Below are 24,840 nucleotides of genomic sequence, written 5' to 3' on the forward strand. Positions count from 1 at the left end.
ATGGCCCCGGTATGGCGCTGCCGGTGGGCGCTGCTGGTGGCCTGGCTGCCGGCAGGTGAGTGGGGCCGCGCCAGGGAAGGCGGCGGCGGGAGGGTCCCGGCTTTCTCCGGGGCACCTAACCCAGCCCAGGACACCCTTGTGGCACAGGGGGCCGGGGCCTGGTCAGCAGCTTCGGGCTTTGCCCCGGGTTAACCTGGGGCGTCGTGGAGAGCGCGGCGCCGGCCCTGCGGCGAAGGGAAGGGCGGCCTGGCTCGGGCGAGTGTTGTCCGCTCCTCCGAGTGTCCTTTCGTGCCGGGCGGAGGAGCAGGGTTCCTCCCAGCTCGGTACTAAAGCCATGCAGAGGAATTTCGTTACCCCAAAGGTGCGGCTATAGCTGCAGTTCTAGGAGGAAGTAGCCGCATGTCTCCTGGTAGCCTCCAGTGTCGCTTCTCTACGGCCAGCATGGTTCGGACCTGAGCACAGGGTACAAACATGGAGGGTTGTCCTTTGGATTGTCTCAAGTACCCACCGCAGCCGCTGCTGGTAGCTCTATACCCCCAACCTGTCTGAGGATCTGGTGTGCTCCAGGGCTTCCCTACCTGCTCGATATGTGCTTGTATGGAGGACAGGAGCTCACTTCTGAGGACAGAGGTGGCCTTCAGCACACAGAGGTCTTTCTGACGAGCTTTGCAGGTTGCCTGATCTGCATCTTCTGATCTATTATAGGGAATAGACTGATCAATTAGTTTCTTTGATGCCTGGCTCTTTGCTGATGATTTAGCTTTAAATACCCAAATTCAGTTTTTCACAGAGAACCAGTAAAAGAAGCAAAAACTTTTGCAGGTATGTTTATTGATTGTCTTGCTTAGCAGCCACAATCCTGCACAATGTTGTAGCTAAAACGTGGCTTCACTGGCACTGAAGGTTAGTGTCTTTGGTGCAAAGCAATAGGCCTGAGGTAACTGTAACTTGTTAGGTTGGTAGTGTCAAGATTTGTTCTTTCCATCCAGGATAAGAAGTATGTAGTAGAGTAATGCAGTCCAAGTGTAGGAACAAGCCTTAATTTCACAATTTTTCTGTTTTTTTGGAGGAGGTTGGTATGAAACATCAGATGTGCTGAGACGTTTAGCTGTCCTCTGGTGGGAACAGTGCGTTTTTAACTTCTTTAGGAATTAAGGAACTTATCTCTCAACTCTGACATGTTTTCAGAACAGAGGTAATGAGAAAAGATCCCTTTCATAAAGAGCTTTGGGTTTTGTAAGTGAGAAGCAGTTCTGAGTATTTTATTCTTGCTAGAGAGATGCTGCCATAGAAACCCCATGAAAAATCTGTTCTGTTTCCATAAGCCTCAAGAGGTCAGAAGTCATACAGGCATTCGTTTTGATTGAAAATGAGAGCAAGGTTTTGCTAGTCTTGAGAGTCTGGATTTTGGATTAGCTTCTTGTTGGTTCCTGCAGTAAGATCCTGTGGCTCAGCTATTTCACAAAGCTGAAACAAGATTGTGTTGCAGTGCAGTGCTCTTCAGTAAGAGCAGCTGTAGGACCTTGATTGCTACAGTGTTGTGGAAATGAGAGATCCTTGCTTTTGCCAGAGCTGCTGGTATTTCTGTGTTTAACTGCATGCATGTATATTTTATTCTTCAGAAAAGCCTTGGACTTACGAGTTTACTCTTGTCCGCTCTGTGTTTGTATGGTACTTTTAAGGCAAGCAAGTTCATTTTGCCTGTGCTTTGCCTGTTTCAAATAGAAACTGACCAAATACTACATTGACAATATCCTACTGCAGAATTAGCGTGCTTGCAGTTGTGATCCAGGCATTACTACATAGTCTCTTGTTCCCTGAAAACATGGAGTAAAGGGAAAGCCTTTGAATATGTGATAAAAATGAATTGTTGGTTCACGATGACCGTTTCACTTGGCCACCCTTGCAAGCATCACCATTTCCCTCTTTCCTGCTATTATCCTCTCCAGTTAAGAAGCAACTAGCACAGCAGTGAAACCCCTCTTCTCCAAGGTGTATTCCAGAAAGGGCATCTCACACTTGCTCCAAACTGTTTGTATTCTGTTATCAAAGGGGACTGCTGATAACTTTGCTATTGTTAATGACAAGCCCAACTTACTGTATTATCAAAGTTTAAATAAGATAGAAATGGTTCTGGAGTGTGGCTGTAATAAAGCATAGCTTCTGAGAAACTTGGTAAAAACCTTCCTCAGTGGGTGCAGCTGTTTGGATAGTAAATGCTGTGGAGGTTGTTATGGACAAGTTTAAAACGTGTAACAATAGCTTCATTAAAAGGTGTGGGGGGAGAAAGGTAATTGATATGTGATATTCTGAAGTGGCAGTAAACAGATTAAATTTCACTATGATGCTACAGCTCCAAAATGGCGTTGTCTTAATTCTGATCGCCCCTACATAACATCCTGATGACTGTCTTAGCAAGACCCTGATAAAATTAATTTGGTGTTTATATGAACAGATGGCAATGCAGAACATTTCTGGTTAGGATGACAAGTCAAGGCAATCCCATCCTGTGTGCTTCTGGGCCCAACATTATCTCCCTCAGCTTGGAGGGACAGTTTTCCCCATGCAGAAGGAGAGCACAGAGTGATGTGCTATATAATTGCTACTAGTGGTTGCTTTGGAGAAAATAATTCAGTCCACAGGCAAGCCAATGCAGCCAACTTCAGCTGTCTTCTGTCATGGAAAGATGGGACTCCAGGTTCTAACCAGGGTTTGTAACTTTGGCTTCACCAGAGAGGATGATAAGGTCCATAGTTGCAGGTCCCAGATAAAGCTGAGGGAGCTGTACTTCAGTTGCTGGTCTGGAGCACAGTGAAAGTTGTGATGTGGGGTCTGTTCCTGAGGACTGACTGCCTTCTACGTTCTTGTTTGCAGCTTGTCTCTCCCTCCTGGTGACGGTGCAGGATGCTGAACGTTATACCACCTTATTTGCCAGTATCATCCTCAAGTGTGACTACAGCACCTCAGCTCAGCTGCAGGATGTGGTGGTGACTTGGCGTTTCAAATCCTTCTGCAAGGATCCCATCTTTGACTACTACTCAGCCTGTAAGTGTCAGGCTTGTCCTCCAAGGAATCCCTCTTCAAAGGAAAAGGAATGGGAGCATAGACTTAGTGGATAATACAGTGTCCTGCCCAGAAACCAGGTTAGGTGGTGGTATTTCCAAGTACTCCAAGAAAAAATAGGTGATGTCTGTGAATTCCTTTGCAGTGTCAAGATTTATGATATGACACAGAGATGTCTTACACAGTAGTCACCTGGAGTTCTGGGCACCCCAGTTCAAGGACAAAGTATACTGGAGAGTCTAGTGCGGGGCCACTAAGATGATGAGGGGACTGGAACATCTCATGTGAGGAAAGGCTGAGAGAGCTGGGTTTACCTGGGAGAAGAGGAAGCTGAGGGGGGATCTTACTAATGCTTACAAATATCTAAGGTGTGAGTGTCAGAAAGATGGGGCCAGACTCTTCTCAGTGGTCCCCAGTGATAGGGCAAGAGGTAATGAATACAAACTGGAGTGCAGGAAGTTCCACCTAAACATGAGGAAAAACTTCTTTACTGTGAGGGTGCCAGAGCACTGAAACAGGCTGTCCAGAGAGGTTGTGGAGTCTCCTTCCCTAGAGACTTTCAAGACCTGTCTGGATGTCTTGTGTGGCCTGTGCTAGGTGATCCTTCTTTGGGGTTGGAGTCTGTCATCTTTGGAGATCCTTTCCAACCCCTACCATTCTGTGATGCTGTGAAATCCCAGCCAAAGCAGCTCATTTGTCAGTCTCATCTTGTGCTTCAGCATGTCTGAAAGTAAGGGTCTTGTAACAAGTGGACTTTGAGTCTATAGGAGACCCCATAGTTGAACTCTCTTTATGTAGTCTGTATGATGTTGGGTAGGCATATTACCAAGTTCTCTACAAGCTAATCCCTGAGCAACTGGGTCCTTGGCTCTATTGATCCCAGCATAATGTGAGTACTTTGAACCCAGGCTCAAGCTAATAGCCCCCAACAGAGACAGAAAGCATAAAGGTCACAGTGTTTGCTTAGTTGGGTATGCTCTTGATGATCTGGGGAGACCTTACAGAGGCCTTCCAGTACCTGAAGGGTGCCTACAAGAAAGCTGGGGAGGAACTTTACAAGGGCTTGTAGGGACAGGACAAGAGGGAGTCACCTTAAAATGGAAGAGGGTAGATTGAGATTAGATATTAGGATTAAATTCTTCACAGTGAAGGTGGTGAGACACTGGAACAGGTTGCCCAAGGAGGTTGTGGATGCCCCCTCCTTGAAAATGGTCAAGGCCAGGTTGCATGGGGTCTTGAGCAACCTGGTCTCATGGAAGGTGTCCCTGCCCATGGCAGGGGGTTGGGACTAGACGACCTCTAAGGTCCATTCCAAACCAAACCATTCTGTGATCCATTGTAGACACAGCAGTGGAAGAGCCTTTTACAAGCTTTGTCTTCCCTTCAATGCAAGCCCTTTACAGGCAGTGCTGAGTGCATCAGCCATTTCCCCCAGATCTCAGTTCCCAAGTGCCTGGCAATTCAATGTTAGTTTATATTTTGAGTCTGTCATAAGAGCATTGTACAGAAATTGCCTCTAGTCCTCCATTAATTCTGTTAGGTGTCTACATATAATCCCTATCTGGAATCAGGTGATTCTTTTTTCCTTCATGATCTACACAAGATCTAATAGGATACAGGAGGGAACGGGAGACAATCACTACAGTAGTTCATATACGTCTGAAGATTTTATTTGGTAAATACGTGCACTTTTGGTTTAGTTCCAGTGCTTCTGGGAGTTTTATGATTTTGGTTTTCTCTACAGTCTATCTTCATACTGGGAGCTGTCCTCCAGCCTACCACCATTAGCTTCTTTCTACTGTTGTTTTTTCAGTTGTGAGTACAGGAGCCATCTCCTTTGGAGCTCCACCATTCTCAAAATCTATGCTATTCTCTTGGCTCTGCCTCTCTTCACTTTTGAGTACTCCAAAGCAACTTGGCCTTGCTGGTTTGAAGCCATGCATTGTATTACTAAACCTTCAAGAGTTTCTCTGATGCTCACAAAGGAAAAGAAATGGGTCCTTTGAAATAATTTTTGGCATCTTACTTGCTGTGTGTTTGTAGCATACCAGGCTGGTTTAACTCTTGGCCAGGACCCATCCAATGACTGCAATGACAGCCAGCGGAAGGTGCGCATTGTCATCCAGAAATATGGACAGAAGGAGCCCATACTGGGTGTCGACTACCAGCAGCGAAAAATCACCATTCAGAACCGTAAGTGACCTGGCCTAAGGACCTATCCAATATCTGGGCTTTCTAAGTGAAGAAAAGCATACACATGGCGAAAATGTGGCCAAGAAGGCCTGTGGTATCCTTGAGTGCATTAAGGAAAGAGTAGCCACAAGGTCAAGGGAGGTTCTCCCTCTACTCTGCCCTGGTGAGACCACATCTGGAGTATTGTGTCCAGTTCTGGACTCTCCAGTTCAAGAGGGACAGGGCAGTACTAGAGAGAGTGTAATGGAGTGCTACAAGGATGATTAAGAGACTGGAACATCTGTCTTATAAGGAAAGGCTGAGAGGAGATCTTATGAATGTTTGAGAATATCTGAAGGGTGGGTGTCAAGAATAAGGTCGCAGTCTCTTTTCAGTGGTGTCCTGTGATAGGACAAGGGCTGGTGGATACAAACTGGAACACAGGTAGTTCTACCTCAATGTGAGGAAAAGCTTCTTTCCTGTAAGGGTGCCAGAGCACTAGAACAGGCTGCCCAGAGAGGTTGTGGAGTCTCCTTCTGTGGAGACTTTCGAGACCCATCTGTATGTATTCCTGTATGACCTGCCCTAGGTCATCCTGCTTTAGCACCGGGCTTGGACTCGATGATTTTCAGAGGTCTCATTCCAACCACTACCATTCTATGGTAATGTCATCTGTAACTTAGATACTCAGTGAGGTGGCAATGGAATAAGAGCTATGAAGGTCCCTGTCCCCAGCTGGCCCAAGGGTGCTGGGAGCACTGCAAGTTGAGGCTGAGCTGAGGATGCCTGATTATTTTCCTGAAGAGCTCAAAAGTAAACTGAGGAGCCCAGAAGCTAGTACTTCTTTTCTTCTAAGAAGTACTGCATGATTGTCCAAGTCTATTATATGCTCCATGCTGTCCCTGGAGCAATAGCAGTTACTGGGATGGTTGGCCTAGCAGGGGCAGTGATCTGTGTTCCAAAACCAGTAGGGTTCGCAGCAGCCAGTATCTGTGAATATCCATCACCCAGCAGCATGCTGGTTGTTTCACTTCACACAGAATTAGTCCCACTTCTCAGCAGTGTTGCCTTCCAGCAGCACAAAGGAAAAGAGATCGGCAGTTAGTGCTGTTTACAGGAGTTCTCAATGGACTCAGATAGGATTGTTTTAAGATGGTGGCTATGCTTGGGAAGAGGAGAGATGCAGTACTGTATGTCACCTGAAGGCAGAGAGCCTTTGTAGAGTGGGGCCTGAAACTAGTGTATCTCAGTCCTAAATAGCCTGCTGACCTTCCAAGCCCCTCTTCCACAGGAGCAGATCTTGTCATCACTGAGGTCATGTGGTGGGACCATGGCGTGTACTACTGCACTGTGGAAGCACCAGGAGATACCTCAGGCGATGCCGACAAAGAAGTTAAGCTGATTGTTCTCCGTGAGTGCCTGTGGTTTGTTGCCTGGGTGGCAGGTGCCTCCTCCTGTTCTCTTCCTCCCCAGTCTCCAGCAATGGAGAGGTACTCATTAACTTACTGTGACCAGGTACATCTTTCTCTCTCTGTTTTTCCTATAGACTGGCTCACAGTACTCCTCATCATTCTCGGTGGCCTCCTTCTCCTTCTGTTGATTGGAGTATGCTGGTGCCAGTGCTGCCCCCAGTATTGCTGCTGCCACATCCCATGTGTCTGCTGCCCAAAACGGTGCTGCTGTAATGAGGAAGGTGAGGTTCAAGCAAATATGTCTCTATTCATGGCTTCTGTCAAGGCAAAAGCTTGACTGGGATCTTACTGAGCTCCACTTTCTCCCTTCTGTTCAGCATTGGCATAGACCAAGACATTTCTTTGGCCAATGTGACATCCACAATCAGCTTATCTGAGTTTAGAAGAGGGAAGCTAGGATACATGTAGCTCATCTTCCTCCTTTGTGTCCCACTTTCAAAAGTTCCTCCTTACACCTTGCTACCAACTTTTTCATGTTGTCAGGGCACAAACAGCTCCCTTGTATGAGTAGGTCAGGACTGTTCTTCCCTATCTTGTGGACCATATGCTTGTGCATGTAAGGAAGGCAAGCAAATGCCTAGGTACTACTCTCCAAACTGGCCTAACGTTACATCAAGTGGTTATTATGTAAAAATTGGAATTTTCTGTCTTTATGTTATTTTCAGAGCTGCTCCCTCAACAAGAAAAAGGTTTTGTTTGGTTTTCTTTGGGGAAGGAAGTGAGAAGAAAGAAAGGAGAAAGATGGTCTCCCTTGGTGGTCAACCATGAAAATGGGTTGAGAAACTTTGTTGTGTATCAGGTTAGCAGTAATAAAGATTCTGCAGCCAGATTCCGTTCTCTTAGTAAGGCCACCCTTTGAATTTTGGCTTCTAAGAACCTCTTTATTCCTGTGTCTGAAACTTAGGAGCAACATACACTGCAGTTTAAACAATCTGGCAGAAACAAAATGCAACAAATACATATATTTATTACTGAAATCACTAGAATCTTCTCCAGATGCTATGGGTAGTGGATTTATGAATGAGGAGATGTTTTTATGGTTTCCCTTCATCTGCAAAAGAGATATTTGTTATACCTTGGGTGTTATTAAGCTGTGAGAATTTTAGATTTAAGCATAATTTGCTTAGCTCTTGCAAAAAGTAAAGAATGCTAAATGCTCTTAATGCTAAAAACAAAACAAAACACTTTCAGGGAGCTTTACAGGCTGTCAAGTAAAATGTGTAGTGTTGAGAAGGCTATGGAAAATTAGTTTCCATCAAGGGGAGAGAGAAGGCTACAGAAAATTAGTTTCCATCAAGGGGAAAGAGGTGATGGAGATGAAAGATTCACACCTTCAGAATTCTTCATCCAAAAATGGATTCGTAATATGTGCAAGTTCTTCTTTGTTGTTTTATGGTTTTGTTTTGTTTTGTTGGGGTTTTTTTGTGCCATAACCCACTCCAGACTGCTGCAGTTGTCTTTCCAGTCATCAGTTATATTTTCAATTGTCCTATGTGGTGAGGCCACATAGGCCATCTGGAGTACTGTGTCCCATTCTGGGCTCCCCAGTTCAACAGAGACAGGGATATATTTTGGAGAGTCCCAACAAAGGGCTACAAGGATGATTAACAGACTAGATCATCTATCTTACCAGGAAATGCTGAGATCTGGGACAGTTTACCCTGGAGAAGAGAAGACTGAGAAGGGTCAGTGTTTATAAATATCTGACAGGTGGGTGTCAAGAAGAAGAGGCCAGTTTCTTTTCAGTGGTGCCCAGTGATAGGACAAGAGGCAATGGACACAAACTGGAACACAGGCAAGTTCCACCTCAGCTTGAGGAAAAACTTCTTTACTGTGAGGGTGGCAGAACACTGGAACAGGCTGCCCAGAAAAGTTGTGGAGTCTCCTTCACTGGAGACTTTCAAGACCTGTCTGGATGCATTCCCATGTGATCCTGCTTTGGCAGGGAGGTTGGACTCGATCTTCAGAGGTCCCATTCCAAAACCTACAATTCTATGATTCTGCCTCCTGTTGAGGCTAGGTAGGAGGGATTCTTGCAGGGTTCTTTAAAGCTTTCCTTGCTCATGAAAGAAGGTACAGAGAAGCACAGCCTGCTTGACTGGCTTCTGGATTCTGTGACTAATTGCCATCCTGACCTGCTTGCCTCTATCCAATTTTGCAAGGGATTCTTGTGCTTTCTCCCCTCCTCTAGCACAACTTCTCTTCGCTTCATCCTGCCTCTGACTTCTTTTGCATTATAAGAATTGGGGGCCTTAAAAATCACAGGAAGAGAGCATCTTAAGTAACAGTCCTGAGAAATAACGGTTCCATACAGCTGAAGACAGAAACCCTCCACTAAGTCTTAGCAGTTAGAGTACCAGCAGAGTACGGGTGATTTCTTCCCAATTATTGGCCGCTAGAGGGTAGCCTAGATCTGCTGAACAGTCTGAGATGCCATTGAGGCAAGGTAATTCTGGGTGTTTTATGTCAGGTCATTAACTAAGATGATTTTAAACCTAGTAATAAAAGAAGTGTGTTGTTTGAGGAATTCAGAATTGATGTACAGAAACATTAAACATGCCCCAGGAGCAAGCCAATTACATTTCCTTTGGAAAAGCTCTGAAAAAAGCCCACCAGGGTAAACATACATATGACCTCCTTCTGTTCCTGTTAGTTCATTTTCTGCTGTGGACTTCTTCCACTAATTGGTTCAAAATAGGGCAACTTTTCACCTGGGTCTGACTAGGTTGGGGTTTTTGTTTTGTTTTGTTTTTTTTTACAATTGGATCATTTGGCCCAGCAGCTGTAAATTCTGTCAAAGGTGAAGAACAAACTTCCTCATCAGGGAGTAAGTGGAGGAAAGAGCATGGTACTCTGCCGAAGTTCTATAGCAGGTATGAGTTTTGGAATTAGACTGAATCTGACCTCAGATAAATGTGTTTACTTTTAAGAGAGATCTCTAACTTTACTTCCACTTTACAGGTGGAGAACCAGCATATATATCAGGTTCAAACTGGAAGGAGACATGTGAGGAAGGCATAGAGTTCATAGAATTCGTAGAATCACCTGGTTGGAAAAGACCTTAAGATCGTTGACTCCAACCATAACCTAACATCTCCCTGTATACAGCTCAGACCATGTCCCTAGGCACTTCATCCAAACATCTTTAAACACCTCCAGGGACAGTGGAGAGATGAAGATGAGAGATAGGAGGGAGTGAAGGTAGTGAAGGAAGTCCAAGAGTAATTCTGTATTTGTTCAGTTATAGGGCAAGAGCAGAGAACAGAGACAGGATGACTTTGGTCCTAGTCACTGCCTTCAAACCTGAAAGAGAGGAACCCTAAGTAGCTATGCCCACAGCTGCTAGGCCTTTGACTCCTCATGCAAAGACTGTGGTCAGAACCCAGGGATGTTCACTCAGCAGGTTCTAGGACATTCTCAAAGTCATAGCTGGAGGAACAAGAGAGCAAGAGATAAGACCTTTCCCTTCTTTTTATTCTTTTTAATTTTCCTCTTTCTCTCTTCCTCTAAGCTGGAAACTAAACTGGAGGAAAATCCCTTGGAGAAGAAAATAATGAAGCAAGTTTGACATAAAATGCTTGAAAGCTGCTACCTCGAGCCACACAGCTTTGCAGAAAAATCAGAGTATTAGGATTAAAACAGCTGAAGTTTTCAGCTTTGTAGTTCACTCTGATTAGAGTCAGGCTGGGGAGGGGGAAGGACGTGAGAGTGGAGAACAAAGTGGGGCTGCATGAACTGTTGGATATGTTAAGAGGCATGGTCAGTCCTTGTTTTGCATCAGGTGGTGCTCTGTATAAATTCAGTGAAACAGCTAAAGGAGGGCATGTTTAATAATTAGAGTGCTACCTGAAATGGAGACCTCAGTCCCAAAGAACATGCAGTCTAAGTGCTGCCTGCTGCAGATGAACCCAGGGGACAGAATTAATTGGAGCTTAGCAGTAGCCTGGTTTCTTACAGAAACAGCTTATGCAGTCAGCCTGTCCATCTATCCCCTATCTCTTTCTCTCCGATAGTTTTTAATTTCATCAGAAAATTTTAGCCAGATTTATCAGAGGGCCAGAAGTCTCAAAAGCAATTACATTCCTGTCTCCTGAATTATATACCAAAGAATGTTCTGTTTATGCCTGACCAGAGAAGAGGCTACAGTAAAACCCTGCCACTTCTGAAGCTCCAGAGAAGCCATATAAGAGAAGTTTTGCCTAGACCCTTGTTGCAGAAAAGCTTCAGCCAATAATAACAGACACACTGTGCAGTCAGGTTTTGTAAGGTCTGGGCCTTGAAGTTTACTTGCTCATAAACTCAAGTTTTGATTGTCTGTGGTAGACAAAAAGTTTCTGTAAGAGGTTTTTAAGTATTCCCCAAAAAGAAGCAGCAATAAGCAATGATTTTGAAGTCAGGGGTGGTGAAGCTGTCTGTGTAAAGAAAGTGAGAAGGAAGTGCTGAAAAAACTGAAGTGGAATTGGAGCCTGACTGCACGAGTAGGGGTCTGGAGTTAACAGTGGTGGAAAACACAATGAGGGAGAGAAATTTCCACCGAGTTTGCTCTTTTTGGCACTCTGAACATTGCTCTTGAGAACAGGAAATTTAGTTTGTTCACCATTTTTGATCATGCTATCCTAAGTGATTGAATTTTAGTAGTCATGCTGAGGTTAATTACAGAGAGAGCCAACAACAATGGTTCAAAGACTAGAAAGAGAGAAACTGAACAGTGCCCCTCTAAATGCCCTCTGTGGAACAGACAGGAAATGATAGAGTACAGTGTGAAAAATGTGATCCGGAGAGAGCCTACATGAAGGTGGCAAAAAGAGGTCTCATTTAGCTGTACATCAAATCTAAAAGGGAAAAATGACCAATGATGAGCTGTGAGAGTTTCAAGAGAGTAAAACAAGTGACATATGTCTTGCTGTACGAAACATTATTTCTCACCTTTCTGCAATTGTAGTTGCAGGTAGAAGACTTGTATTGGATTATGTGCTATGTACATAATCAAAGTTTGCTCCCAGTTCTCAGAAATGTACCCTATCAGGCAGTAACCTTTGACTTCTGTTTTAGGCATCTTTTTGAAACTACAACTTCATACTGGCGTTTCCTCTGCTCTGTTTTACCTTTGTCATAGGGTGGAGAGAGCTTTTCATTCTGTGAATTTCCTGTATCTGATCACATCCAAAGCTAGAACACAGGAGGTTCCACCTCGAGGAAAAACTGCTTTATTGTGAAGGTGCCAGTGCTGAAACAGGCTGCCCAGAGAGATTGTGAAGTCTCTTCTGTGCAGACTTTCACGACCCACCTGGATGCATTCCTAGGTGATCCTGCTTCGGCAGGGGGGTTGGACTTCATTTCTAGAGATCCCCTCCAACACCTAACGTTCTGTGATTCTGTTACAGTCAAGTGAAATGGTATGTGATCTGCAAGCTGTGCTTTCTGGATAGCTGCTGTAAGCTTTCTCCATCTTCTTTTACAGTACTGGAACGGCATCGGTTCATGAAGCAAGCTCAGGCACTTGCACCTTGGCTGTCACCCAACATGTTCTACAGAGGTAGCGACAGGAACTCACAACTTTCCTCTTACCAGCTGAACCCTCTACTGCAAAAAGGTGAGACTACAGGCATCATTTCAGAGGACAATCAGGATGAGAAACAGGTAAATTCTCAGGGAGGTTCAGTGGTGAGGCTTTAGCTTTAGACTGCATGTAGCAGAACTGTCAAGCTAAGACATCTGCAGCATACTATTGACGTGCCTGGGTGGATAAATACAGGTTATCCATCATAAGGGTCTTGCTAGGCTCAATGCTGCATGAAGTAGTTTAATGCTAACTAAAGTATATCTGTGCTACACCCCAGTGACTGCAGGGTAAATATACCCAGCTTATCTCACTTCATGTGGTAGAGGAGGGTACTGCCTCTTTGTTCTGCTGTGCTGGTCACGGTCAACTCCTTATAGCCAAAATTGACATGACAAGTGAGGTGCAATCTGTTTTGAGTTCTTATCAGATGTCTAGTCTTCAAATGATTAAGGGCAAACTGTCTTCTGTGCAACAGATCTATTCTGCATGCAGCAAAAAAATGAAGAACCAGAAAGAATTTCCCAATCATTCTGCCTCAAAATTGCTCGTATTAGTGATATTTATTGGTCACTTTAACAGAGAAGGGAAGGTGGAGTCTCTGAAGTCCTAGAAAAATAAGTAATAAAATAACATTACCAGTAATATTATTTAATCACCCAAGGAAAATAGGGAAATTCAACTTAATGACTTCTCAAATAAATAAAACATACTTTTCATCTGAAATGAGCTTTTCATCACTGTGCAGCAGCCACGGATTTACTCTGTGTTTGATTAGTCTTAACTGTTGTTTGAAGAAATAGTTTGCAAACATTTCAAGATGTTGGAGTATATACTTTTATAGGCCACTAGTTAATTTTAGAGTTACCATTTTTTCTAGCCAGGGCACCAGTTTTCCTTAGGAAGATCTGGTGACTGAGCCACTGTGATTTAAGACAGAATATACTAAGTCTTCTCAAGAAAATCTATGCTGGCAAAAAATGGGCAAGGATGTTCCTCAGGCAGTTTCTTAGCTTGTGTTTTCACAGTCCTTGAATCTCCTGTGCTTAAGTTTCCCCTTAAATTTGTCTCAGATCAGCTTTTTAGAGATGTTGAGTAGAAGAGACCTCTCAGGTCATCTAGTCCTACCCCTTGCTCAAAGCAGGACTGTCACCAACTTCAGACACATCAGCTGTGGCTTTGTTCCCCCTGAGTCTTGGAAACCTGCAAGGCTGGAGATTCCATGACTGCTTTGGGTAACTGTTCCAGAGCTGCACTTTACTTCTAGAGAAGAAGCTTCTCCATTTACTAGTTAAATTGTGTGTGTGTATATGTGTGCATATATATAAACATTTCTTTGGTGGTATTGGTTCATATTTCTTCCAGTTCAATGAGATTTAGGAGGAAACGCTCTGAATTTTCTCCAGTTTGTTTGGGTTTTTTTTAATACAATCTGTAGGAATAATGATAAAAAGGCAGTAAGAAACAAATATTCCCATTCTCTAAATACATAAACTGGATGACTTTGCTTTCTTACTTCTGTGCTGCCCTAAAACACTTCAATTTGCTAGTTACTACTCTTTACAGCTTACCTCGTGTAGTCTGAATGACTGGTTTTTGTGCTTGAGAGGCACACAGCTCTTGCAGTGAGGAGGAGCAGGAACAAGAGAGGCTCAAAAGGGACTCAGCCAGGATCATTAGTGCAAAAGGACTCTCTCTTTGTTGTTTCCCTTTGACTTACTGTGTTCTCCTGTGCCTTTATCCTTAGATGTGTCTCTGCAGAACAGTCTTCCACTGGTGCAGCCACAAGCTCAGCTTTCCCCGAACAAGGGTGTTTTGGATTACTTGGAGTCTGAAATCCAAAACATGAACATGTCACAACTCCGGCCATCTTCCCACCAGCAACAGGCTGTGCAGCCGAGCTTGCTGTCGTCCCTGAGCTCAGAAATCATGCCACCTCCTCTCACTGATCACATCTCCTCCATCCATGGAAGCAGCAACTCTTCACAGCCACAGAGAGCTGCCCGCAACCCCAGGCCCCGGGACTTTGCAGCAGAGGACAGGAGGGAGAACCGGAGGTGGCCCTTGCCTTCCAGTGGGGATTCTCATTCCAGCTACAGCCGGGATCCCTGGGACAGGCAGCGGGAAGACCATACTCAGAGGCAGAGGACAGATGGCTACAAGGGCAGGCCCCAGCACTCTAGACGGGATGTATCACCCCCACGCCAGGCTGAGAGGGGCAAGAGCAGCAGCAGCAGTGGCAGTTTCTATCCAGAAGAGGCCAAGGAACGCTCCAACCACCATCGTGGTTGGAGACAGGAGCCTGCAGAGAGGCAAGAATACCAGCACCATACCAGGAGGAGCAATCACTCAGGTCAGATGCAGCACAGCTACTCTCCCCCTTCTCGCCGGGGCTCATGGAGCTCCTCAGAAGGGCAAGTTCGTCTCCCAGCAACAAACCGCAAGCGGCGGCACCGGTCTCGGGAATGGCCGGAAGATAAACCCCCCAGTTACCGCTCCTTAGAGATCATCCCAGGTCCGGACAAGAAGCACAAAGGCCGTGCAGAGCCGCGCTCGGTGAGTCAGCTGCCTTTTGGCTTTCCCATCTATGGCAAGAGGTGGGTTCAGGGGAGTGAGAGTGAACGTTTGTTACTTTCTGCAGCTTGTAGTCTTGGAAATGGAGCACTGAATGTCCTGCTCAGCGTGATTATGAAGAGGCTGCGGAGTTCCCTGCTGTCAGACATGGTGTATGTCTATAGTGTGCTCAGCGGCAAAGTGAGCAGTCAGATAAAGCAGGTTCCCTAGCATGTCCCACACTGGTTGACTTGTTAGACCTTCTCATTCCTGTCCCCACCTAGAGGCGTTTGGGGTTCTGTGTATGTGTTGGTGTTGAATAGCTGTTCTCCTGGCACTACTTGAAAAGAACACACTTCCAGAGTAAGTAGCTTTACTGAGTATCCCTCTGCAGCCCTCTCTGGGTTGGTTTACTTCTGATTTTTTAACATGTACACAATTTTCCTATTATTGATCTCCAACATTTAACTTTGTAGTGTCTTGGTAATACTTTTTAAGATGTTTCATGTAAAGTAAGATGCCTAAAGCTTCATCAGATAGGCTTTAAGGTCATGGGTGGCTGTGGTGGTAAAGAAATGTGTGATCCTTCAGGTCTGCTGGAAGAGGATGGCTTGCTTGTTGGAGCTCCTGAGAACTGAATATGCATTATATGGGCAGTGAAGAACTATTATTCACAGTTCATCTTGTCAGTTTACACTGGGCCTAGATTTCAGGTAGCAACCTAAACATGAAAAGCTTTGTATCCAATTGCTAGTCCCCAAGTTAGACAGTGTATTCCACTTCAAAAAAATGAAGGATTTTTAAAATTAAAACTCCCAACATTGTATTCTTTATCACATAAATGCAGCATTGTACCAGATGGATGTCTTCTCAGAGGGCTGTATTTGCACACTGCCATTTTCCCTTCCAATTTTCGGAAGGAAGTGCAATTTTAGTCCCAGCTAGGATCTGTGCATGTATGAATGGTTTTGTTATGATGTTATGGTTGATATGGCCCTGGGCAGCCTGATCTAGTTGGAAGTGTCCCTGTGCGCTGCCGTAGGGTTGGACGAGATGACCTTTGAGGGTCCCTTCCAACCCAATTCAATCTGCTCAGAGCAGGTAGGAAGACCTGCTTTCCAGTCATTCTTCCTTGTTTCTGAATCTTTTCTTTCTCTTACAGGACAGAGGAAGTTCCCACAGTGGAAGAAGTATAGTCATTTAATACTGCCAGTACTGAAGGAACTAAGATTCCCACCACACTCCTCCATGTTTCTACTGTGTATGTTGAGATGGCTGCTTTTAATTGAACAGACAACAAATGAAAAAAACAAAGAAGCAGCTTCCCTGTAGACTTACAACTCTGAAGAATCTGTGTCTAATACTCATGAAAGCAATACATAACACATTTTTTACTCTTGCTGTGATTTGGAAACTTAGGTTGGCAATGGACTGTAATCCACTGAAAGCATTCTATTGGAAACAGCAGGGATATTTTCAGTAAATGGTTTATTTCCAGTCTTTAAAGAGATACACCAGCTCCCTTTGTTAGGTGGGAAAGGAGCCAGTCACTCGAAGGCCAGTCCTTTGCACACCAGTCACTGGGGAAAGGCTCCAATGCTCACAGAGTTGTAAAGTCACAAGACAGTAGAATAATTTAGATTGGAAGAGGCCTCTGCAGGTCATGTGACCTGATCCCCTGGGAGTTTGGTGTAGGGAGGCACAGCAGCTCTTTTCTAAGGCCCTCTGTTGTGCTTCAGAATGTGTCATGGTTGTTGCTTCTGCCTGGCTGCTCAGCGTAGGTGGGGCTGTTACTGCCTTTTGTCCCCAGTAGGCCTCTCAGACCCAAGTATCACAGTGTTGGAAGGATGTTTGACTGCCTTAATAAGGACTTGCTAGCATGTCTGCAAATTGCAGCTTAGCTGCCCTATACTGACTGAAACAACCTGCCCTACTTGAAGCTCAGACCTCATTGCCTTAAAAGATGCTTGTTCTAGCCTTTAACTCAGGCTTGAATTTATTTGTAAATTTAAAGGACTACATTTACCAAGGTTTAGCTGTCCCTACAGGGACTGAGCAAGGTATGACTACTGTCCCTCACACTATGGATCAGAATTTCCTTCAATTCTAAGAACCTTGGCTTTGGTGGATGTCTCTCTCCTAATCTATGGTGTACTCCTTCCATGCATTTTATATTTGCCCTTTGCTTTTTGTGTGCCATGTATCATATACATGGGGTGGGATAAAAGGCTCTGAAGGAGTCTTGTGGTCATCCTTTCCGCTGTTGTCCTTTTTCTTTACTCTTACACCAGCTCTGCATATGTGGTGCCTCTGATCTGTAGCTAGATTGCAGGGGTTTCTCTTGCCTTGCAACTAGACCACAGAATTTCTCTATGCTCTGAGACCGGTTGTGAAGGAGAGTTTGCCATTTCTCCTTCATGTGATTCATCCACTGTTTTAATTTTAAATATACTGGAAAAAGAGAGGTTGTCTGGATGCTGGCTGCTTCCACAGGAAACTAGCTTGCCAAAGGTACTTCTTGGATTCAAGAGACTCAATTGTTGGCAAAGAGCTTCTGGAGCATCTTGTGAATTATTCCAGAGGCACTAGAGGTTGGCCAGTATCAATGACTCTCTTCCCTAGCTTATTTCCCAGCCAGTGCCATCTGGGACACTTGCTACAATTTTTTCTTTTAACGTCCTAGTTCCTGATGTGCTTATGGTTTCCCTTGGAAGACTGACTTGGAGAGGGTTTCACTTTGCCCACCTTTATTTTCTCTAATTTGGACAGTGATGGGAAACATCACACTTGCATCAGATGCCCCTAGCGGGATGTCCAATGCAGTTGCTGGTCAATCAGGCTACTATAGCAAATGCTCATTTTCCTACAGTGTCTTGGCTGCCTGCTTATTTCTAATTCTTGCGTATGGACATAAGAGGACCCAGTAGCATTTCTGTTTGACTTTGTTTCAGAACCAGAGGCCTGGCTTTTGAAGACAGAGCAGCTATTCACCAGCAGCTGATGGCTAGCACAAAAAAGAGCTAAAAGACTAACTGAAGTTTGAGTTCAAGAACGGAAAGCTCTGTTAAGTGTAGTTCTTGTCTGCGTTAGATTCAAACTGAATAATGTAAACTGACCCATGAGTTCCATCTGAAACACAGGGAACTGTGTTCACAAAACTTGCAAAGTCAGTATCACTCTTGAATCTGATTCTTAGCCATTGGCTGTGAATCATGTTTATCCTTACTTAATGACATACTGAGGACTTTATTGTGCCCCCTCTTCTATGATGGGCTAGTATTTGTATTAGTTAAGAGGAGTATATGGCCACTGCAATGGCAGAAAAATAATACAGGGCTCCTTCTTCCAAAACTAGCGTCCTCTTTTGACTTTTTCAAAACTAGCATCCTCTTTTGACTTTTTCATTGCCCTCTGGCAACTTTTAGTAGATGCTCAGGGCCTGGCAGATTCTACCCTTGGAAAAAATTTGATTATCTCCTTATGCTTCCAATAGTCCATACATCATACAGGATAATTTTTTCCTGTCATCTCAACCTAGCCCAAATGTCCAGGTTTGAGGGAAGGGCTACCCTTTTCTCCATCAAGAGGAGAGACACTTGAGACGTCAGGTGAGACCCCAAGATGGTAGCATGGGAAAGAGTTCACTTTCCTTCATGTTCAAGTGCATATAAGCCAACATGTCCAGCAAGTTTTCCCAAGAGCAAGAAGCCCCTCACACAGCAAGAAAACCCCAGTGGCTCTCTAACAGTAGCAGCCATTGAAGCTTAGTGCTGCAGAGGTTGTGCTTTTTTATCTAAATCCTAGGAAGGAGCCCTCCATCTTTATTTGATCCTCTACTCCCTGTAAGTGAGCTAAGGTGACTAACTGTAGATTGTGTGAACACTATTTATGCTGTGTGAAGTCTGAAGAGTTTTATCTTTGTCATACTTGAGCTCCTCTTCAGTCACTTTGATCACGTTTATAGAAACATTAAACAAAACCCTTCAGGGAAAATTAATTGTATCTCAGTCTTAATTCCGTAACTTCTTAACTTAGTGACAGAAGTAGATTAGGTTGTCTGGCAGGGAAGCAGAAATGGTGCTGGGTTTACTGGTCCACACACCACTGTGGTTCACAAAACACAAGCTGGTGGGCTGTGAAATACTGACAAAGGAAATCTATATATGCATGCTTTACAACTGCAAGCAGACAGAAAAGTGGGAAGGAAATAGGCTCTGCTTTGAATGCTTATAGCCAATTAAAAGCAGAACTAAACGAAAGCCATTGTGAGAGCACTGCACAATACAATGTGGACTTTTTTATCCCTGTAAGATTATAGGGGTTTTGACTTTTTAAAAGAGAGAGAATTTAGCAGCTCAAATACTGTACGTTGAAAGAACTAACGGTAGGAAGTAGCCTAGCCTCATTCTTTCTGTCTTGCAATTTATTAATGCTTAATTTTTCAGCTATTCCAAAGAGCTGATGGTTGTATGTCAGCCCATTTTTTATGAGAAAAACCTGAATGTGTTTCACATATAGGAGTTAGTGCCATTCTAGACTTTTATTCTTCTTGTATGTGCAGTTGAAGGAATATACCTTACCCCCAAGAATGAATTTTTCTGTCTCAGGTGAAGTGCCTTGATAGCCACTGGAGTTACCCTAATTTAAAATAATAATGCAATGAGTAAGTGACCATGCCGCATGGGGCAGATAAGAATGTCCATGCTGTTCCTGTCAGTTGCTTTCAACCTCAAACCAGAGATTCATAAGATAAAAAATAATGTAATTTTTCTTGGATTTGCGGTATCTGTCTTTCTTATTTGCAGAGTGCCCTGCAATTGCAGAATGCCATTCCAGGTATGGAGGGTAAGGGCTGCTTCTTGTGCAATCATTGATCTGGACTTGGCAAGTGCCTGTTTGGCAGTAGAAAGTGCTGAAATACCCAGCTGCTATCTCTGGAACTGTATTCATGATAGCATTTGCTAAAGTTAGGCTGACTTCAGGAGTGTGACAAGGAGAGAAGTTTCGTTGTGTGATAACAACCACAACGCAGAGCTCTTCAGCAGTGCCTATTACTGCACAGGGCAACTGAGTCCCCTCTGTGTTACTACCTCCAGCAGTCCAGCAGTTGAAAACACTCATTTGTTACAGTTAGAGCCTTCCATTTGTCAACCTGACACAGGAGACAGGTGACACTTGAGGTTATATTAAATTAACCCCCAAAAGTAATGGCTACTCATTGCTATTTCTACTAACTTTAATGGCTATAATGTCTCCTCAATATTATTCCAGTTGTAAAAGCAGATGGTAAATGTGTAGATTTTCTTCAATGACTGTCAAATGTATAATTAAAATATAAGAGAACTTTCAACCAGTTGCTCTTGTGTGTTCTTCCTTGATCATGAATTGATTTTTAGTGTTTCCACCAGAAGCAGAACTGAAAATTCTCCATTCTTACTTATGTCAGAGAATGGTTTGGGCTGGAAGGGACCTCAAAGATCATATAGTTCCAATCCTCCTGCCATGGGCAAGGATACCTTCTACTAGACCAGGTTGCTCAAGGCCCTGTCCTGCCTGGCCTTGAACACTTCCAAGAAGAGGGTATTCACAACTTCCCTGAGCAATGTGTTCCAGTGTCTCACCACCCTTACTTCTGGAATTAACCATGTTGTACACCAGAAAGAATTTTCTGATGTTAATTGTTTTTTGGACAAAAATGCAAAATAGTTTGCTAGCATGAGGGATTTTTTTTTTTCTGGTTTTGGAATGTTGTTTTTGGTTGGTGTTTTTTTTTTTTTTTTTTGTCTAAGAAATAAGGTAATTTGAATAAGCACTCACCAAGACACTGGAAAACTGTGTAGGAAACCATTGGCAGCCTTCTTTAATGATGTGATTCACTGTAGCAACTACTGATATGACTGCCATATCTGTAAAACAAGAACACTTTCTATTTGGTTTTAAAGTCCATGAGAAGAAAAGTCTTTTAGACTTTTGGTTTGGTTGATAAATGAAGATACTGGTTAAGCTTTTTATGCTTTCCACATGTTGACAGTCACCTAATAAATAAGTGGCTGACATAAGAATGGAGCTCTTACATGGTAGGTTTAGTTTATACCTCATGTCCTTCCCATTCCCCTTAGCTAGCACCCTTGGTAGCTCAGTGTGGCAGCCTTTCTGTCTCTTCTCAGTACTGCTCAGTGGTTGCATCTGCCAAATAGAGGTGGTTAGCCTAGAACTTGAGATATTGGAAAAAACAACCTTAAGCAGCAATGCAGCCACATCCTGGCAGGGATCAGGTCCTTGGGGAGCCTGGGATGAAGTTACCACGGAAGGGTTTGGGTTGGAAGGGACCTTTAAAGACCATCTAATCCATCCTGCCCTTCCCTTGGGCAAGGACAGCTTTCACTAGATCAGGTTGTTTGAAACCCTATCCAACCTGACCTTGAACACTCCCAATTACAGAGTGTTCACAGCTTCTCTGAGTAACCTGTTCTAGTGTCTTCACACCCTCATCATAAATAATTCCTTATATCCAATCTAAGCCTACCCTCTTTCAGTTTAAACCCATTTCATAGAATCATAGAATGGTCTGGGTTGGAAGGGACCTCCAAAGGTCATCTAGTCCAACCCCCTCTGCAGTAAGCAGGGGCATCCTCAACTAGACCAGGTTGTCCAGAGCCCTGTTGAGCTTCACCTTGAATATCTCCAGAGATAGGTCCTCGACTATCTCCCTGGGCAACCCGTTTCAGTGTTCCACTTACCCTCATGGTAAAGAATTTCCTTCTAACATCCAATCTAAATATACTCTTCTCTAGTTTGAAACCACTGCCTCTTGTCCTGTCACTACAGATCTTAGTAGGAAAAGTCTTTGTCTTTCTTCTAAGCCCCCTTTAAGTATTGAAAGGCTGCATATAGGTCTCCCTGGAGCCTTCTGCTTTCCAGACTGAACAGCCCAAATTTCTTCAGCCTTTCTTCATAGGAGAGGTGTTCCAGCCCTCTGATTGTTGGATTTTTTTTTTTTTTTTTGTGACCCTTCATCCCCACTCTAACAGGTTCAAGCCTTTCTTGGACTGAGGCCCTTGAGCTGGATGCTTCCACTGGGTAAATTTTGACAGCTGGCTCATGTGTGTCCATCTTGTCAGCCTGTGCAAAAAGACTGGTACATGGGGAAAGAAGAAATGTGAGAGGGGTGCATGCCTATCCCCATGTACCATTCGGCTAAGCATCTGTTAGAAACAAGGTAAAATACCAATGGGTGTAATACCTGCAAGTAATTTCCAACCGTCAGAAGAAGTTGGAACTATCATGAGGTTATGGCACAGGCCTCCCCACAGCAACAGCGGGAGCAAACTTCTTAATGTGGCAATTGGTCAGCTTATGAAAGGGGCCTCTATGACATGGTTGCCTGCAAAACTCGAGGACTCAGTGACCCAGAAGCTGACTTCCATGTCTCTTAGACTCAGGTCAGAATGACCTTCCATTACCAAATCTCAATAACAGGTCCAGAGTCCTCCACAGCTTCTTTCCTGTCCCACTGAGCTGGATATGCTTGCAAAAGACCAAACGGGGAAACAAAGCAAGACCTTTGACCCTTTGCTATCACTATATTAGCTCTGCATAAATGCCAGTGTCTCAGATGAGCATCTACCTCAGCTTCAGCCTGAGAAAGCAAGCAGGACAGGTAAGTGCTGAACTCTCTCTTTGGGTGGTATGAACTTTGTGACTGGTATATCTCGGACATAGAAAAGCGAGCAGAGGTGGTCTTCTGTTTTGCTCCAATTATCATTGCAAGCCAAAGTGTGAGCTATAGCTCTGCAGCCAGGAATACTGCTGAAATGGAGAAGGGTGGGAGTGCCTGAGGTGACCTGGATCAAAACTGAATAGGGAATGCTCCACAAGGCATTCACAGGAGGGTCAAGCCCATAGTAAGGATTGCAGGGTTTCAGTGTTGGAAGATACATAACCTCTCCCCAGCTGCCTTCACCACAGGAACAACAGGCTCTAAAGCAGGTCTAGTGTGGAAAAGACACGATAACCTAGTGGGGCAGTTGGGTCTCTCCTCAACTAGAGCAAGACAAAACTATCAGATCACCAAGATGATATTTGTGGTTATACAAATAAAAGGACACGTATTTTTATACTATCTTTTCCTCACTTCTTTAGAGGAACGTACCCTGATCTTCCCTGTTTTCTTCTTCATTTATTGGTTAGGTTTAACTGACATGTTTTATTTCTCTGAAAACAAACACAACATCCTATGCTGATTTCAGCAGGTCTCTTGGTGTAGAGAACAGAACTAGTACTGCAAACCATGTTGCAATCCAGGGCATTGGTGTTAGCTCTCATTCTGCTCCTTGGCACCACTCTCCCTGGTAAGTCTGAAAAGCTTTTCTGTCTGCTTGAGAAAGGGCTCAGCTCTATGGGTTCTCACTTGTCTTAGAGAAGTCTAACCTTTGCTTGAGGCAGGACTGAAGCCCAGTAACACAGTTCAAGACCATGGATATGTAGCACTGGGCAGCACAAAACAAGTTGGCAGGGGCTTGACACAAAAATTGTCCATACTTGGTGCAAATACTCTGCCTTGTAAGTCTTATGACTTAGATGCCCAAATATAAGTGATGAGGGTTCTGTTAGAGTGAATTCTGGAGGAGGCTTTGAATCTTAGTATTTCAAGTCTCTTCCCACTGTGCCCTGGGGAAGATACAAGAAACACACGTGACACCAGAAGCTTTATGGAGTTCTTCCTCCTCTTTCTCAGAAGTGCAATCAAAGTCCATCTTTGAGAGAGATCGTCGTGACTGGCTGGTCATCCCCGATGCAATTGCAGCTTACATCTATGAAACTGTGAACAAGATATCTCCTAAAGCTGCCCAATTCTTGGCAGATGCTGCCCAGGCTCAACCAGTTGTTGTGACCAGGTAAGCAAAAATCTTCTGTGCTAACGTTGCAATAGCCATGGGTGAAAACGGTGAGAGAGGAGTGGGGGAGAATGGATTAATCAACTGCTTATATGGGGAGATACAATGGGAAATGCATCAGCAACCAAAGCCTGATGTGACTACAAAGGGAGCAGGTTGCTGGAAGGTGGAGTGGGACGATACAGTTTCACGTGAAAGAGCAAACTCTTGGCAGGAGTGCACAACCAACACAACAATGGTCATGGGGATAGCAGACACTACTCTTTATGCACGGGTAGTGAGAAAGGGGGGAAGTGGCTGGTGGGGGATCAGCCCCCTGGAAGGGTGCTACAATGCTGTTTATGAGGGTCTGCATACTAAAAGTGCTAGGAAACACTGCTGGCATTGACACAAATCACATGTTTCCTTTTGGAGTTTCCTTCCAAAAGGAAAAAGCATGATGACCCTAGGGATACAGTTTCATCTTACTCATGGCAAGCACATGCTGCTTATTCCCATCTTCTGAGGAAAGCCTCTCCAGCACTGCTGAGGAGCTTGGAACTCTCAGTGACTACAGCAGATGGAGATTACTCTCAAGTATTTGTGTATCTTACTATATACACTGTCATCTCCTGCAGGACCTTTCTCATCAGAGAAACAACTAAACTCAGCATAATGGCTGAACAGCTGGTGGAAAAAATAAAGAACCTGTGGAACACAAAAGTCCTAGGCTACTAGTCATACGAAGACAAGTCAGTGTTTCCTGACGTGAGTTGGTAAGACCCTGCAGTGTCCTCTTTCCTGCTGCCCCTACTACGGACCAAGATCAGTCAATAAGACAGAATCGATGCTCCTCTTAATGCCACTAGAGGGAACCCAGCTTCAAAGGATGGAAGGCATCTGCTGAAATCTCCCCTGAAAAAAACCCCGCGGCTGGGCATGGGGAAGCCAATGCAATTGTAGAGTTCTTCTGTAGCCAAATCCTGAAAATTAATTCCTCCTGAATGGCTTGGCCATTGCCCCTCTAATAAAGATAACGTTGGTTCTTACACTTCCTTAAGTTTCCTGTTTGTATTGACTGTTAGAAAATCACAACCACCTTGGCTCCTCAGCTGAGAACATAGGTGTGATTCTCAAGAAGTTG

The 24,840-nt window shown here is 44.2% G+C and overlaps 2 protein-coding genes across 2 annotated transcripts; both read left to right on the plus strand.

Moving 5' to 3' along the window:
- On the plus strand, window positions 1-16,024 carry ILDR1 (immunoglobulin like domain containing receptor 1). Its single transcript, XM_054387932.1, has 8 exons — window positions 1-55; window positions 2,875-3,045; window positions 5,107-5,256; window positions 6,527-6,646; window positions 6,782-6,928; window positions 12,169-12,300; window positions 14,015-14,823; window positions 15,983-16,024. Exons 1-8 carry the CDS (start codon window positions 1-3, stop codon window positions 16,022-16,024), a joined length of 1,626 nt encoding a protein of 541 aa, XP_054243907.1.
- A 7,086-nt stretch (window positions 16,025-23,110) lies between these two features.
- On the plus strand, window positions 23,111-24,434 carry LOC128973563 (apovitellenin-1-like). Its single transcript, XM_054389920.1, has 3 exons — window positions 23,111-23,171; window positions 23,558-23,717; window positions 24,335-24,434. The coding sequence occupies exons 1-3, from the start codon at window positions 23,111-23,113 to the stop codon at window positions 24,432-24,434; spliced, it is 321 nt and encodes a 106-aa protein (XP_054245895.1).
- The last annotated feature ends 406 nt before the right edge of the window (window positions 24,435-24,840 follow it).

This window comes from Indicator indicator, chromosome 1 (genome assembly GCF_027791375.1).
Source record: "Indicator indicator isolate 239-I01 chromosome 1, UM_Iind_1.1, whole genome shotgun sequence".
Taxonomy (NCBI): domain Eukaryota; kingdom Metazoa; phylum Chordata; class Aves; order Piciformes; family Indicatoridae; genus Indicator; species Indicator indicator.